The sequence below is a fragment of the Dendrobium catenatum genome, unplaced genomic scaffold (genome assembly GCF_001605985.2).
Source record: "Dendrobium catenatum unplaced genomic scaffold, ASM160598v2 fragScaff_scaffold_1220, whole genome shotgun sequence".
NCBI lineage: Eukaryota > Viridiplantae > Streptophyta > Magnoliopsida > Asparagales > Orchidaceae > Dendrobium > Dendrobium catenatum.
The window spans coordinates 8,999,949-9,018,139 of NW_021319682.1; the positions used below are offsets into that span (position 1 = coordinate 8,999,949).

The 18,191-nt window shown below is 33.6% G+C and overlaps 1 protein-coding gene across 2 annotated transcripts; it reads left to right on the forward strand.

Moving 5' to 3' along the window:
• Nucleotides 1-2,532: 2,532 nt before the first annotated feature.
• On the forward strand, nt 2,533-17,720 carry LOC110103922 (50S ribosomal protein L1, chloroplastic). Of its 2 annotated transcripts, XM_020832811.2 has the most exons (7): nt 2,537-2,950; nt 3,044-3,223; nt 3,337-3,391; nt 7,482-7,607; nt 14,534-14,619; nt 16,550-16,675; nt 17,313-17,720. In XM_020832811.2, exons 1-7 carry the CDS (start codon nt 2,624-2,626, stop codon nt 17,448-17,450), a joined length of 1,038 nt encoding a protein of 345 aa, XP_020688470.1. In that variant the 5' UTR covers nt 2,537-2,623; the 3' UTR covers nt 17,451-17,720. The 2 variants fall into 2 exon arrangements, with proteins under 2 accessions (XP_020688471.1, XP_020688470.1); XM_020832812.2 differs by lacking the exon at nt 16,550-16,675 and having other exon boundaries at nt 2,533-2,950.
• The last annotated feature ends 471 nt before the right edge of the window (nt 17,721-18,191 follow it).

The following is an 18,191-nucleotide window of genomic DNA, read 5'->3' on the forward strand; positions in this document are numbered from 1 at the left end:
ATCCATAAAAATCATTACATCTAAAATATTTATCACACAAATTAAAACATCCAAGCATATATTTGTTATCATCAAAATATCTAAAATTGGTCATGAGATATATAATATCAACACATTTTACTTCAATGATTACAATCAAATATTGAAACACAACATATTAAATAATAAAAAATGAACAACACATATAATCTTATGAGTCATTGTCAAGGATGAATAAGAAAGAGTAAGGGTCATGAAAAACCTATGATTGATTAAGAGGAAATTCATGATGAATAAAAAACACACATGCGGAGAAGAAGAAAAATATGAAATAAGTAAGACTTATCTAGAAAAATAAACTTAATAGAAAATTGCCTCAAATGAAGTAAATTGCAAAAAAAAGACATGTTGGAGTGAAAGGGAGCTTAATTTAGATTGTGCGTAAGATATATGTGAAATAAGTAAGACCCGTCTAGAAAAATAAATTGAGAGGATTTTAATCACTCAAATGTCAACCAAATAGAAATTTGTGCACATGAATAGAAGGAATAATGTGAAGAGCGAATAAAATAATGAATTCTTAATTCATCCATTTTGCTTTAGCAAAATAATTTTGAAAGGATATGAACCATGTGATAAAAAGAGGGCTTTGGCTACCAATCAAGAGCTCTTAAATTTGAGTCTTACATTGTGATGTGTGCATGAGTTTATCATAATTGACATAAATGTCCAAAAAACTAGACATTATAAGATTTTATTCAATGTAGGTGTAAGGTGTTGAATAAAGTATTCAAAAATTATGATGGATTCGTGGGCTCTAATTTATGGATTGACTTTATTTTATGAAGGAGTGTGATAATCAATAGAATTAGCAATAGTTGCATATTTATTAAAAAAATTTTAGAAGAGGCAATTTTCCAAAAAAAAATGGTGCATTTAGGTTATGCCAAATGATTCCGTACATTCTGAATGTGCCTAATATTGTGATGTGTTCAACTTAAGAGAGAGAAATATCACATAGTAAAGAGTATAGGGAGAGAGAGTTGGAGAGAGCAAAAAGATAGAGAGAAAGAAGAGAGAGATAGGGGAGGGTACATCTAGAGAGAGGGATAGAGTCTACAACGAGAGATAGAGGGAGAGAGGTGGGGAGAGAGAGGGTGAAAAAAAAAGAGTAAACTTTTTCATACTTATATATTATTTTATATTTTATATGTTATTTTTAATAGTTTAAATATCAATTTAAATATTATTTTAATAATTGTTTTAAATATAAAAAAGTATAAATTTTTTATATTATATTTAAACAATAAGATTTACATAATATTATTAAAAAAATAGTTAAAATATAAGTTAAATAATTAAAAAATAGATAAATAGTAGTTAAATATGTAAAATAAACTAATATTTGCTATTATTTTAAATATATTTTAACTAATATTTAAATATTAAACATCAATTCTTAAATATTCTTTTAATAATTAAAATAATATTTAACTATTATTTAACTTAAAATTTTCTTTCTAATTTTTTTAGATGTTTAATAATATTACATAAATTTTATTGTTTAAATAATAATTAAAATAATTTTTAAATTGATATTTAATATATTAAAATAATATATAAAATATTAAACAGTTTTATATGTTTTTGTATGAAAAAATGTAATCTAAGAAACATATAAAATATTTTAAAAATAATATATACAATATTTAAATAGTTTTTGTTTAATTATTATTTAACTAACAAAATTTATGTAATATTATTAAATATATAAAAATAAAATATTAGAAAGAAAATTTTAGGTAATATATTTAATATTTTAAATAATATTTAAGAATGATATTTAAGATTTAAATATTAGATAAAATATATTTAAAAGAATAAATATTAGTTTATTTTAAAATTTAACTTCTAATTTAACTATTTTTTAATTATTTAACTTATATTTTAACTTTTTTTAATAATATTACATAAATTTATTGTTTAAATATAATATAAAATTTTTATACTTTTTATATTTAAAATAATAATTAAAATATTATTTAAATTATTATTTAAAATATTAAAAATAATATATAAGTATGAAAAAGTTTAATCTTTTTCCCCTCTTTCTCGCTTACTCTCCCTCGCCTCTCTCTTATTTATCTCTCTTTCTATTTCTTTATCTTTCTACTCTATCAAATTTCTCTATCTTAAGCTGGAGCTTTTATTCTATCCAGTGAACATACGCAGAGGAAGGTTCGGTTCTCAGTACAGGCGCTTTTTTGCCTAAAACCGAACCTTCCTCTGCGTACGTTCACTGGATAGAATAAAAGTTTCTTAAGCTGAACGATTCAAAATAATATTTTGGACCATTCTAAATGGGTAAATTTTTTTGTCGAATTAGCCTCTCTTTAAAATTTTAAATAAATATGCTGTTTTTGCTAATTCTAATGATTAGCATGCGCCTTCATAAAATAAAGCTTTATGGATTTAAATGAAAAAAGCATAATATTTTCACTAAGTTTCAATTATTTTAGTGGGTGTTTAGTAGTCATCCGAATCAATATGTACCCGTGCATAGAGCAGATTGCTCTTTCTTATCCCCATCGATCTCCATCTACAATACAAGAGGTGGGAAGCAACGCAACACGAACCAGCAACGATGGCCGCTGTCGTCGCTGCCGCCGTTACTACTCTGCCCAACGTTTCGTCCACTCCCAGCAGTCTCACGAATCCGAAACACTCGTCTTTTTTCATCCTTCCGTCATCTTCTTCTTCCCTGTCTTACCCTTCACTCTTTCTCAATCGCTGGAATAACTTTCTTACTGTAACTTCCCGAGGGTCCGCGTCGCAATCAACCCGCATCGAGGCTGCCTCCGCTGTTGCTGATGCAGATATTGATATCGATACCGAGGAAGAATCTGCCGCTTCGCAGCCCTCCACAAAGCCCAAGGCAGGCAAGGCGGCGCTGCCCCTCAAGAGGGATAGAGTATGCATTGATGTCAATTTGATCATACAAAAGATATCGCTATGGCAATGCTTAGTTCGAGCGTTAACTCTTTTTTGCTGAGGTCTTCTGTAGGGGCGTTCGAAGAGGTTCTTGGAGATTCAGAAGCTGAGGGAGAGCAAGAAGGAGTATGATGTGTCGACTGCTGTGTCGCTGCTGAAGCAGATGTCAAACACTAGGTTTGTGGAGTCCGTGGAGGCGCACTTCCGGCTCAATATTGACCCCAAGTATAATGATCAGCAGCTCAGGGCTACGGTGGGCATTTTAAGCTTCTTGTTGTTATTATTTTTTCTATGAGCAAACGCTTGGTATGATTTTAGTAACAGTTTGAGTGATTCATCATTTTCGATTGTGTCCTGGGTTTGCAGGTTAATTTGCCGAAGGGGACCGGGCAAACTGTTAGAGTTGCTGTTCTTACTCAAGGCGGGTAACTAAATGCCGTGGTTGTGAATGCTAGTTATCCTTGTTTATTGCGTGCTGAAATAATTGCGACAATAGAGGAATTGTTTATTTTGTTTATGTTGAATGAAAGTCTCGTGCACACAGATTATTTAATGCAACTCTTAAGAGACACAATATTTTCTATATGGGAAACTCAAGAAAAGCAAAATTTACGAGTCTAACCTTGTTGGAAGTTGTTCCACTAGTGTAACAACATGATTACAAGAGCATCATTTCATGTAAATGAAGAAGGCATTAATGCAATGTAGTATAAAATAATTGTAGAAGATTTTTCCTATGACGGTAGAAAGAGGAGTCGTGAGATGTCTATGTTATTAATGGGTAATAGTAGGTAGCTAATTTAATCATTTTTATGATAGCAAAAGAGGTCGAGCGGCTAGTAAGATGATTAATGACTCTTGATTGTCAATTGTTGGTAGGTGCCTACCGACAACCAACAAGGAGCATCATAGTTTAGGTGTCCTCTAGCGGCCAACTTGATGATTCTCCTTATAGGAGGTGATACCAGACATAAGTGGTTGCTAGAAGTCAAACGTTAGTCATTGATAGGAGGCAGATTACTATCGATGAGAAATATTGGAGGTCGAGCGATGCTGGATGGTTAACTTGGTTGTTCTCTTTATAAGAGTGAGAACTAGCAATTAAGATGATAGTCATTAGGTGTTATTAACTTTAGGATGTCGGGATGAGTTGGGCAACGACCTATAAGATATGTCGGGGGTTGGGCTGTTAATTTGATTATTCTCCTTACAATAGGGGTGACTAGGCAACTCAGAAGATTTACATTGAATGTCAATGACTGGCAACATCAAATGTTTGTGGTTATCTAGCAAAAGTCAACAAGGAGCGTAGAAGGTCAAATGACATCGAGCGATCAACTTGATTGTTCTCCTTATAGGATATGAGATTTGGCAGTCAAGAAAATGGGCATTGGATGTCTATGATTGGTAGATATCTGGTGTTAGTCTTTGTAGATGTTGGGGTATGGTTGATCGTGAACGTTAGAAGTCGATGGATGATTGGCAATCATATTAGTCATCTTCTTTATAACAAGGGAATATCGAAAACACGGGGGTTAAATATAAAAAATTAGTGGCCGTCAAATGATTGTGTATGTGGAATGTTGAGGTAGAGAAATTAGTTCAATTGTTCTCCTTGTAGGAGGAGAGATTGAGCATCAGACTTTGGTGGATAGTGGACTTTGAATGTTGATGTGCATTTGGAAACAATCATTGAGGAATGCTAGAGGTTAGGCTATGCTAGACAGTTTGGTTGTTCTTCTTATAGGAGAGCAGATCGAATAACCAGGAAGATGTGTGTCATGCTTCATGGCCATTGGAAGTTAGATGTTAGTCATTTATAGGCATTGAACCATTGTAAATGAGTATTGTAGTTCGGGTGATCATTTTGATCATTCTCCTCATAAGAGGGGAGATTGGGCAAACCAGAAGACAATTCTTACATTTATAATAGATGAAAGTGGGAAATTGGGAAGGTGGATGCTAGTTTTTTGTGGGCGTTGAGTGATGGTCAATGAGGAACATTAGAGGCCAGACGAGGTTGAGCATTCACCTTAGTCATTCTCGTTGTGGGAAGGGAAACTAAACAACCAGGAGAATGGGTATTAGACGTCGATGTTTGATAGATGTATGGCATTGGGTGGCAGGTGTTGGGTGGTTAGCTTAATCACTCTTCTTATAGGAGGGGAGATTGAGAAACCAAGAAGATGGGTGTTGGAGGTCGGAGGTTAACAAATGCTAGATGTCATTGGGATTTGGGCGATGATTGACATAGAATTTCATGGGTCAGGCGATTAACTCGATCATTTTTCTTATAGGAGATGAGATTTTAGCAATCAGTAGATGGGCAATGAATGTCAATGACCGATTTATCAAACATGAATCTTTAATAGGCGTCAGACGATGGTCAATGAGGCATGACGGTGGTTGAGGATATTAGGCAAAAGGTTTGGTTAGTCTCATCATCGAAGGGGAGATTGGCCACCAAATGATAGGCGTTAAACATCAATAGCTGACATATATCAGACGCTAACTATTGTTAGGCATTTGATGCTGGCAGGTGACGGTCAATAGTCAGATAGGTTGCCTTTCTTATTAAGAGGGGAAATTAAGTGATTGAGAAGACAGGGTGGTGATTGGCAAATATCAAATGTTTGTGGGTTCCTAACAACCATAAAAAAGGAACATTGAAGGTCAAGTATGTCTGGTGATCAACTCAAACATTCTCTTTATAAGAGGGGAGGTCATACAACTAATGTAATGGGTGCAGCTGTCACTAATTGGAGAACTTTGGATGTCAGTCTTTGATAGGCGCCAGGTGATGTAGTTAGCGACTGTTGGTGTTCTTCAAAGCTCTGCATTCAGCGGTGGTGACAACAAGCATAGGTGCTTGTTGGCAAGAAACATCGGGTTGTGGTAAGCATAGCTATGTAATTTTTTAAAGTCTAGAAATTCTCTCTGAGAAAAGTTACCCCTTGAATATTTAGCTATATGAGCTATTATATATCTTTGAAGGGGATATTTTGGTCATTTCTATCAAACATTTAAATTTCACAAGTACTTGAGCATGATATAATGTTTAATAATAACAATAGAATAAAGAAGATGAATTTGCTATTTTTTTCATTTTGATTCATTTTATACATTAAATATTCAGTCAAAATAAATGCCATGACATATAATAATTACAATAAAATGAAAGAAAATTGTAGTTGCTATAAAATAATTGTAATTACTCATTTTGGTTACTTTTGTACTTCTAAATTTTTTCCAACTGCTTGAGCTTTTTCCAATTGAGCTTTTCAATAACCTTCATTAATGCAACACTTAACTTCCTTGAAGGACTTTTGCAGACTTCCCCTGTCCAAAATAATATTAAATATCACTAAATATAATATTGAACACTCCACTTTATAAATTTAAATTTCTACTTCTTAAAGATGATCAAACATTATATTTAAATAGTTATCGTAGTTTACATGAAAGTTTCTTTTTTTTCTTTGCCAAATCGAGATTTTCAGAAACAAACTTTATTTCTACTGAACAATCATATACTATCCTTTCAATCGGAATTGAAATTTACACATGTATTTCTTTTCTAAATATAAATAAGACAAAAATGAAGATTAAAGCAACATACTTCCACTTCCTCCTTAATATCAGAAGAATTTGGTAAAATTCTTTCCCCTCTCAATTGATTTGGAATCCTTTATTGAACCAATTTGCCTCCTTTGCCTCTAATATCTTCTTAGGTTAAATTCGGAATAATTTTATGGAAAAAAAAATCGACGAACAAATCTTTCTTCTTTCTCTCGGTCACTGTCTCCTCTCTCGATTTTCTCTCATTTACCGATATTGGACAGAGTAGATGGAGTTATCCTTTGTGAGTAGTCACCTATGTTTGTTCACGATCATATTAGTTAACTCGTTTGCTCATTCGACGGCTTGCCAGCTCGCTTGCGTGCTTGCTCGACCGTTCGCTCGCGTTCCAGCTTGCCTGCTCGATCTTGGTCGCGTGCTCTTTAATTAGGGCTGGTTCTTACAATATTAATGCCATCATTGAGGGGCTTGGATTTTTAGGATTTGTCTTGTCAAGACACTTGTTCAATTGTAAAAATAAGAAATTTGATGGACATTTGACACCTCAAATTGTCTCAAGAAGGTTTTAGTTTTGCTTATAGTGCTTGATTGAACTCATTTGAACTTGGATTAAGTTGTTCTTTGTACAATTAGATTTGTCTTGTTGAACCATATTGTCTTGAATATAATTTATAAAAATGGGAGTTTAAATGATTTCATAATCAATTGTTGAAGTTTATTACCAATATTCGAATGCTTTGAGATATGAAATTTCATGAAATTCATGCTTGCTAGATAGATTTTTTGTTGACATAGCATTGTTCAAATTTAAAAAAAAAGATTGTTTGACTACATTGTCGCCTTATGTTCTAGCTCTACTTGCATTATATTTTAACTTAATTTTTGTTTTTGGTTGTGCTGAGATAGTGTTTTTATTGCTTTGATTTCTATAGGGGAAAAGGTTGATGAAGCAAAAAACGCTGGAGCTGATATAATTGGGGGAGAAGACTTAATTGAACAAATTAAAGGTGGATTCATGGATTTTGATAAACTAATTGCCTCTCCAGATATGATGCCCAAACAACATTTGTATTTTACTCTAAGGATTTGAGCAACGTGAATGCATGGCTTAAAGAATTTGGTTGGATCGAGCTTGGTTGCCAATGGTAGTGGCGTCAGAACCCATTGCCTTGATTTGGCACTTGGACCTAATGTCCTAGAGTTGAAGCCCAATTGAACCCACCAGGTCTCCTATCGAATCTAAAGAAATTCAAAAGGAATTAAAATTATAACAGGAAAAATATATAAGACGCTTCTATTTAAATAACTAAAACAATCATTACAATGAGGTTGTACTAAGCCTTATAGATAGGGTTGGAAATAAAACATAAAATAAAAGATTTCTAAACTCTGTCTGGATAGCTCAAATTGATTTTGAATGGTATAATCTTGTTATCTCTAGAAACAAGGTCTCAATGGCTTCAAGTTTGAAGGGGAGAATTGAGAAAGAACTATACTTGTGGTTCTCTACAAAAAGGCTTAGAAATTATAATAACAGTAAAGATAGTAGACAATGATTTTAGTGGTTTAGTCTGGTGATTCATGTTCATTGTGAGGCGAGTCAAAGTAACATGTTTATTATCTAAGAAGAACAGAATGTAATTGGTTTATCTATTTTATCTACAGAATGTAATTTAATAGGCTTGAGATAGGAGATTAGTAAAGCATCTATGTGCTAGTGATTTCTAAATGCTCCGTAGATTATCATCTCTTTATAAAAGCCCTAACTACTATATTTATATTAATGCTTGTCCTCGGTAGATGAACTGAAGTTCCATTGAATAAAGTAGATATAACATCAAGAACTATCATTCGTTGTTATGTAGAGTTTATATGGTGACTGTAATGCTCGCTTGGTTCATTTACTGGTGTGTAATGTCATGCTTCAAAGTATCATAACTTTTTAGCATCTTCAATGTGATGAATGCTAACATTTATGATTCACCTTAGAGGATTCATAAGAAATAATCAGGTGTTACTCGAGAGTAACCTGAGGATGAGTTCTCGAGAATGTTCTCAAAAGTTTTACCATTAACGTTGAAATGTCTCAACATTAATGATTTTAGAGTGTTAATGTCAACTTGTGTGGTGGAGATGATTTCTGATTTATGGTTAAATTTCAAGGATTGCATCCCCACCCACACATAATTTTGAAATTCTATAAATAACTTTTAGGGATTTGAAATGTTCACTCATTGTTGTCTTATCATTGAATAACCCATTATCTTTTTGTCTTCATTGAGTAAACCTTATGTATGCTGGATTCTTCTAGGTACACGACTTACGATGTGCTCAAATGGTGATGAATTAAAATTAATTGACATGGAATTAATATGAGGTGAATCTTTTGAAATGGAATTTTGGTTATCGACTTATGGAGTTAAGATCATGAATGACTCTCTTGAAGATTTCTTCTTAAAAGAATACTTCTTCATGTGTTCAGATCCTATATTTCAAACTTTTAATACTACCATAATAGTGGGTGGTGATGATAATGATGAAATTGAAGTTGATGAGTTAAATGGCTAGTAGAGTGCTCCCATTGTACTTCCACTTCCATCTATGTCTTAGACATTACATAGCGCAGGTAGATGTCCAAGCCCTTGCTTTAATGGTGAAAAGAGTTGAGGGTGTTGTAGTGAGACATACATTAAACTTGTAAAGTCTTTTAGAATTTAACAAGTTTGTTGAGCCACTAATCATTAGCAGAATAAAGGACTCTGTTTCTTCCTTTTCTTCCCAACCGCCTTCCCCAAATATGATTCCCATGTAGAATGATGACCTTGAGAGAAAATTGGGCCCCACAATAATGAATTTCTTGTGGTTACTAAAGTGATAGAGATTCAAGAATCAAGTATTGAGGTTATTGACAAGGAATGTCTGATGTCAACATTAAGCTATATGAGTGCATCGCAAACTATTTGAGTTCAAGCAATAATAAGGATATTAATTACTCAAGTTGAGATTGGGTGTTTAAAATAAGAATTTCTCAGTATCATGTGATAAGAGGGTAGATTTAAAGTTAATTTTTATAAATTATAATTAGGCCAATTATATTGTTTGGATCATAATATTGGACAATATAAAAGTTATTGATAGCTAAGTTGTGTTGGGAAATCTTTAAGATTATATGACAAAACTAAGAAGGATAAGTAAAGAGCTATCATGTTGTAGAGATGTTTGAAGTCGTATTTACTGAAGATAAGATTATTGAAAATAGACATGTGTAATAAAGGGAAAAAATGCACCCATTAGATTGGTGTTGATTGATTATAAATGAAGGGGGCAAACTTAAGTTAATATGGATAAAACTTATTTTAAATGATTTGCAAAATATAAGTTTAACACATCTAGTTATACACAACATAAATGATTGAAAAATAAGGATTTATAAAACCTACCTCAAATATTTGGGATAAGGTTGATGATGATGATAGGCTTAGCAGAGTACCATGGAATATTTTTGTATAAAATGATGAGCTTTATTTATCAATCATTCATGATGTGTTCCTATGCTTGTTATGATAGACTTGATTAATACTGCAGCGATTAATTATTTGTTTCTTGCCTGTTTTGGCATATGATTTTATGCCCTGTTTTGTGCGGTCATTGAAATGTATGCTGACATTCAAGGTCAATTTTGTCATAAGAATTATGAATTTCAAATGCCAGTCTTTTCTTATGACTAGCATTTACTATTATAATGTTCTTTCTGCCTCTGCTGTATGATAACTTCAGCTAGCAAATGATCAACTCCATGGATTGCAAGACGCGATCACATTAGAGTATTACATTGCATGCTTCTGTGGCTTAGCATTTGACGACTCCACATTACATTATTTGGCATGCATGTTTCTGTGTTTCCTGAGGAACGCTTTTCTTTGTATTTCTTATAATAAGCAATCTTACTAGGTAACATGAACATTTTGTCAAATTTGCAAACTTAACAATTAATTGTCTTACGTTCATGCATTTTGAAAACCAATTGGGGTCAAAATTGTCAGCTTGGTTCTTTGAACTAGTAATTATGACCTGATTGCTTCCATTATGTTGAAAATATTATTTTTGTAATATTTATAGTTCTAACCATATATCTTCTTAGAAAAAAGTAGTTCTTAGATAGACTAGAGGTCTATTTGGAATAGCTTTTTCATTACTTTATTTTTCAGATTGCAACTACAATTCTATTTGCCTAGTCGTTGTTGTTTTCTCTTTTTTTTTTCAAAAATTTGGGTGGTAAGAACCTACTTTTTACAACAAGAATTGCTAACTTTAAGAAATCAATTATTCAATTTTTTTAAAAAGGACTTATATATCCATAGTAGGTTTCAAAAAAGTTAATTTCCTCATAACAGCTTCACAACCAACTTTACAAAATACTGTAGTTGTCCCAAACAGACCATAGGTTGTATGTATGGGCGGTTATGTTTATGATTTACTCATAATACTTGCTGTTTTTGTGGAGATTTTGTTGAACAACAATATTATGTTCAGGTTTTTATTAGGTTTTACTTCCAATGACTTGTAATTAACCTCTCGGTTTCATGGGTTGATCGAGCAAAATAGGCAGATATTTTGAAAATTTTTATTAGGATTTCTATCACATTCTTAGCTATAAAAATGTCATTATATACATGTAAATCTATTGGACATTTAATCCAACATGATGGTTGTCATTTTCATCATCTAAATGAGTGAAATTTGAATCTACTGCATAAACTTATTGATAACTTAATTGATAATTGGAGCGGTTAATCTTAGGAAAACATGAAAATATCAAAGGAAAAACGAAATTTTTTTTAAGAAATTATTAAATGAGAAACATTTTAGAAGAGAAAAATTAAGAAAATCATATAGCTTGCATAATGTTTCTATTACAACAACAGCAAGCCTTTATCCTATGACATGAGGTCGGCTACATCATACATGAATCATTTTTTTTCATTGTGTTCTGTTAATAATCAAATTCCTATTTAAATCTAATAAAAAAAAGATCATTTCTAATATTTTTTAATCAAGTTTTTTTAGGTTTACTTTACCTTTCGTAACATAGGAGAAATCTAATACATCTACTCTCCCAAGCGGGTATTTAGTAGGCCGACGTTTTATGTGACCAAATCATCTAAGGCGACTCTCTCTAATCTTATTTGCCACTGGAGGTACTCCAACATTTTCACGTATATACTCGTTTCACATTTTATCTATTTTGAGTAAAAAAATCATATTGTATGAAATAAAATTGAATTGACATTGAATTTAGCTATTGAGATTTGACAAGTTATTGAAGATATTAGAAAATTTATTTAAATACAGAATGCTAATTGAATACAAATTAGTAAAATGATTATAAAAGAATCATTTTGGTAGTCTTCAATAATAAGTTAACTATAGGAAGATTAAGCTTATGAATCATTTAACGAAGTTTTTGTGATAGGAAGTGAGGCATGGGTAGATAGGTTTGATTAAATTACATCAGTATGTGCAAATCAATTTGATTTTATGCTAAGAAGATAGGATACAAACAAAATTTTTGTACTAAGATACTTTGGAGAGTAATGAAATGATTTTCATACAATGTTTATTGATGCTAAAAAGGTATATGATCAAGGTTGCTGAGGAATTTTGCTGTCAACAAGGAGAACATTTTGTTAGGGTAGATTGAATTTATGATATGCATGTGTGATGTAGCAGTTGGTAGCATTATAATTAGTCATAAATTAAAAAAATCAATCATAGTAAGATTATTTCAATAATTTATTTTAAGATGATATCTCTTTATATTGATTATAGAGATGTTTAAAAAATATATTTTAAGTGATGCAACTTGGTGTATGCTATTTGAAATTAAGTAAAAGCTCAAAATAAACCTCTGATTATTAGTAAATGTCTAATTTAGTTACAGACTTTTATGATAACCCAATTTAGTCCTCGGAGTATTAGAAAATGTCTTACTTTAGTCCCAAGACTAAAAATAACAATTAAAATTTACCCCAACAATTAAATATGAGGGTTTTTTGGTATGGTATGTGTGAGATTATATTATTTTTTATATTTTTTTGTTATTTATCATATTAAACTAAATACAAAATTATAATGAAAGTTAATCAACTAAATAACAAGAGTAAATAATTAATAAACATGGTTAAATTTAATTGTTACTTTTGACCTTGAATCAAATTGAGACATGTTCTAATAGTCAGGGGACTAAATTGGGGCATTATGAAAGTTTGGGATTAAATTGGTCATTTACTAATTGTTGGGGGACTTTGGGGCTTTTACTCATTTGAAAATATTTTGGTTTTTGGAAGTGATACCTCTCATGAAATGCATAAAAGTTGAACAAGATAGATAGTTTTCTCAAGATAATATCTTTATATAGTTGATCAAAAATCTTTTTATGTGATATGCAATTTTAGTTGATTGACAATTGATAATTATAAATCAATATTTATGGAATATCATTGAAGTCCATGCGTTATAAGTATCTTGGATTTATTTCTATTATGCAAACGAACATATATGTAGATGATGACATGCTGTTTAGAATTAATATTGGATGGTTAAAATAAAAAATATATGCATAAATGATACTATGCAATAAGAGAATATTCTTCTATATGAAAAATATCTTTTCTTATTTCACATGACGTATATAATTAATATTGGATAGTTAAAATAGAAAAATATATAAATAGTACCATGCAATAAGATAATATTCTCCTATATAGAAAGCATTTTCTCTTATTTTACATTGCATAAAATAATTCGAACAAACTTTCTTTCTATTGTTTGATCTTATTCTTTGTTTATGCTAAATTTGCAATAGGACATCACACAATTGTATATCAATGTCATTCAACTTTAGAGGTGTCAAAACTGGTCAATGGGTCGGGTTTGGGTCCAACCCGAATTGACCCGAATCTAAACGAGCTGACCCTAATTTGACCCATTTTTGCAAATGGGTCCAGAATTCTAACCTAAATTTGACCCGAGTGGGTTACCGGGTTGACCCGACTTGTACCATGCAGGCTTCTTCCTCTTCCTCGAACGGTCCAGATTCTCTAGGCTCGGGGGAAGTTTATGCGGTGGTGGCAGCTTGCAAGGGGATTTGCGGAGTGGATGTCGGCACCTCAGGCAAAGAGAGGGCCGCCGCATTGGCCTTGCAGGTGGCGTTCTTGACGGCTACCTTGCGGCCCTTGCAGGGTTCCTGCGGGAAGCAGAATCAGAACTGGGCGGTCCGGACTTGGGTGCGAGACACCGAATGTGAGGCACCAAATGCGACGTGAGACACTGGATGCAGGATTGGTGCGGAATAATTTGACCCGAACCCTGAATTTTTTGGGTCGGGTTTCGGATCAGGTCAAGTTTTGACACCCCTATTCAACTTGATCCACCCTAAAATTTAGGAAGCTATGAAACTTCATAGCATTTATCATTGTTTTAGTTATGCATCAAACACAAAGTTGGTGCCATCAGGGATGATACAAATAAAGAGATAAATGATTAATGATTTTATCATGTACCAGCATTAAAATGAAATGGAATTTATTTAGTATGCGTCTTATATTGTTTTGAATATCCATATATATATTTTTAATTTTAGAAAGAAGGATGAAGTTATTCTTTTTGGATAAGGGAAGTACATGCTATCTAGTTTTTCTCATGTTTTTGATCAGTGGTCATATTTTCATAAAAAAGTGATCAAGTTTGTTCCCCTTGTTTTTTCGCGCAGAGGATTAACATCATTGGTCTTTCATCTTCGCGCTCATTGCTCATTTTTATAGTCATTAGTTGGATTTTTAATGATCTTAATAACACCCTGCAGCATGCTAGCAGAAATTGTCAACTGAAGTATCATTCTTTCCTGATTTTCCTCTTTTCCTTTTGCAATTGAGGATGCTAGATTCCTTTTTTGTTCATAATGGGATGTGGCTTAAATTTTCTTAGGTAGCCAGTTTGGGAAAGCTTTTAGGACCTCGAGGGTTGATGCCAAATCCGAAAGCTGGTACGGTTACTGCAGATATACCTCTGGTATGGTTTGAAACTGCTGTCTTTGTTTATTTTTATTTCATCTCATAATTTTATTGTATTTTATTTTTTTCGGCGGACTTATTGCTACTTGTGCATCTACCTTTGTTAGTAACGTGTTTATTATTATTGTTACTTTGCTTGTCGAATTCAAATATATTCCGAATATTCTCTTCCATTATATTTAACAAGGGGATGAAAGGTCTGCTCTCTAATGTATACTATTTCAGGTTAAATTTTAAATGCTGATGCTCTATATAAATCAGCTTTGTAATATTTTATTTTTCAGCTTGAAAAGTTTTCTTACTCATTTTAAAATTCAATACCAGTGACTGGTTAAGTTTTTTGCGCAAATCTCGTTCTGAATTTTTGTGACTATGTCCCGAAGGACCCAAACTGACCCACCAATCTATTAGATACAGTTTCTTTTATGCAGAAACCATAGTAAGCCATAGATATTACCAAGGTTTAAAATTGCGTAAATAAGCCTCGAGGCGGTTTTCGTCCGTGAGGCGAGGCATAAGCCTCCAGGCGGTCTGAGGCGTAAGCCTCACAGAAGCAGAATTGCATAAATGAGAATTTAAGGGTTTTAACAGGTAAATAATAGCAAGATTCAATCATACAATAAAAACATCTAAATGATAAGTGGATTTAGTGGAAATTAAGAAAAAAGATGCAATAAAAGCATGTTCTAAAGCACAAAACCATAAAATTATAGTATATCAGAACTCCCAAAATACAATTAAGAAGGAACATATAAATCAGTATCGAGTATCTGGCTTATCAAACTTGGCTCGTTTAACCCTCAATGAGCTCGAACTCGAGCTCGAGCTCGATTAATAAGCTCGAGCTCAACTCGTTTAAAAAATACCAAGCATGTACGGTACTGAGCGGTACTGGCTCGGTATCGAGCATGTACCGAGTACTGGAAGTTTAAACAGTGTCAAATAGCTTATACTGATTGGTGCGGTGAATTTTAAACCACCGTGGGACCAGGTTGATGAGGCGTACGCCTAACCTATAGTTGCGCAATTGCGCCTTAGAGGCGCGCCTCAGATCCGGTGAGGCTTACGCCTCTGCCAAGAGGAAAATTGCGTAAGCCTCGAGGCGTATTTGGGGCAATTGCGTAGAGGCGCGCCTCTTGTTGCGCAATTTTAAACAGAGGATATTACCCGACCAAAAATTGTGCATAATCTCTGCAAGTAATCTATGCAAGGAGAAGCTATCATGACATGGAATGTTCCGAAGCAGCATGAATGAACTCCCTGCCTGCCTCATATCTGCCAAAGTCTAAGATAAAATTGTAAGAGCTTTCTTAGTTAACCCTGGGGTTCACAATTAGAACCAACCATGTCCATCCGCCCACCCCCTACCTTTCTCCTCATCTCCACACCTCCTTGCCCACCCCCTCAAAAAAAAAAAAAGGAAGTCTCTGTATTATCTTCCTAATTGTAGAATATCTTAATTTCTGCAAGTCTTGTTGGTAAAATAGAGCCAACCTTAAGAACGACTGTGTTCAGATGTCTCAGACGACATTTTGCTCTCTTTAGTATGCTACATATGGCAAAAAGCTGTTCAATGTCTAATTAATGCCCTCTCTGGAAACTTAAACTTTTGCTTCAATTAACTTTATCGGGCTTGAGGTATTAGATTTGATTTATGTTAAGAAAGGTAGAGGTAGAACTAAAAAGACTTGATTAAAAAATATTAGAAATGATCTTTCTTTATTAGATTTAAATGAGAGTTTGACTTTTAACAGGGCACAATGGCAAAAAAAGATTCATGTAGCCGACCCCACGTAATGGGACAAAGGCTTGAAGTTGTTGTTGTAACTTTACCGGGCATGGGGCTTTCTTCTAATTATGCAATAAATTACAACTATTATTTAGGATTCTCTGTATACAACCTCTGATATGGTTCTCATCCTTTCCAGGCTATCCAAGAGTTCAAGAAAGGAAAAGTTGAATACCGTGTAGATAAAACTGGAATTGTTCACTTGCCTTTTGGAAAGGCAAACTTTCCAGAAGAGGACCTTATTGTTAACTTTATGGCTGCAGTTGTATGTTTCCTTCTATCATTTCTGTAATTTCAATTATGAAGAACCTTATATTCATCGCTTTGTGTTAATACTCCACCATGGAACTTGGAAGAGAACCGGTGCTTTCGATCATGTCAGAAGATTGTAGATAACAAACACAAGGGTGCCCTAGAAATGGAGCTATTATTCTGTGCGGGCACCAGACGGTTCTCCCGTCTAGTTATGCGCTTGGTACCGAGCGCGGTACATATATGGAGTGACGTTGCGTTTTTTTATTGGTCTTCGGATGCTTCGCACTCCGCACAGAATAAAAATTCCTAGAAACTACCCCTAGCATTGCATAAGGATTTCCACATGAAGTCCGGTTAGACAGAGAAATGTAATTATGAGAAAATGAGTTGTAACATTAAAATACATGTTATTTTTGACTAACCATAAAATATAATATTAAAATGTAATTCTCACCCACTCATTCTCTCATAATTATATTTCTCTATCATTACCAAACTCTATGTGGCTGGGGATGTTTCCCCCGCACCATGGGCAGGCCTTTCTTTTATGTATCGTCCTTCCACGATCATTGGCATTGCTTCTCTATTGGGTCGGTGGAGTCCTTACACTTTCCTAAGCTAATTTACGCTGCTGCTTTCATCTGTAGAGATCTGTAGAAGTAAACAAGCCTCCTGGTGCAAAGGGAGTCTACTGGAAAAGTGCACACATTTGTTCGTCCATGGGACCTTCTATTAAACTGAACATTAGAGAGATGCTCGACTACAAGGCCCCTACGCCTGCGTAGAGGCAATTGTTGTGTTGCTTCGATTAAAGATTCAATTGTCCCACATAGTTTCAGCATGCACAGCAATACTGTCTTAGCCCACAGGAAAGGTAGGTATATTGTTATGGTCTGACCTGTGAGTTAAAATTTTTGCTGATGTAATTAGGGCTGTTGGAAAGAGGCTCGTTACTATAGGATCTTGCTGTATTCTTCTTTGTAGTAAACAGGTATATTACATCTTCCCAAACCATGAGAAGGCAAGATTTGGAGTGGCATACTTGTTTTTGTTTACCTGAGACATTGTTGGAGAACCTTAAGGAACTTAATATTTGGATGCTACAAAGAGAAAGTAAACCACCTACTGAAGGATAAATTATTTGGTGTGGGGCATTCGAACGTCAATAAAATTGTGATATGTGGATAGACTATTTGGCAATTGTCGACATGGATTTCTCTCGTGGGATGCCGACATGGCTTCAACACTTAAACCCCGATAAAGGTAAAAAGTGAAAATGGCAGAAAAATTCCACATTTCAAGTGGCTTTTTGGTTTTCAACATTCGACATTTGTTCTCCAATGCGAAGCTCCTCTGAAGCTCCTGCATTCTCTTCTTGCAATTTCCGGCATTCACTCAGTTCCTTCTCAGATGGCTTCACCTGCAAAAATAAAGGTAAGTTGATTGCGTGTTTTCTTCTCGAATATTCTATTAGGAATGCATAGCATGAGCATAAAATAGGCATAACACGAGCATAAAACACGCAG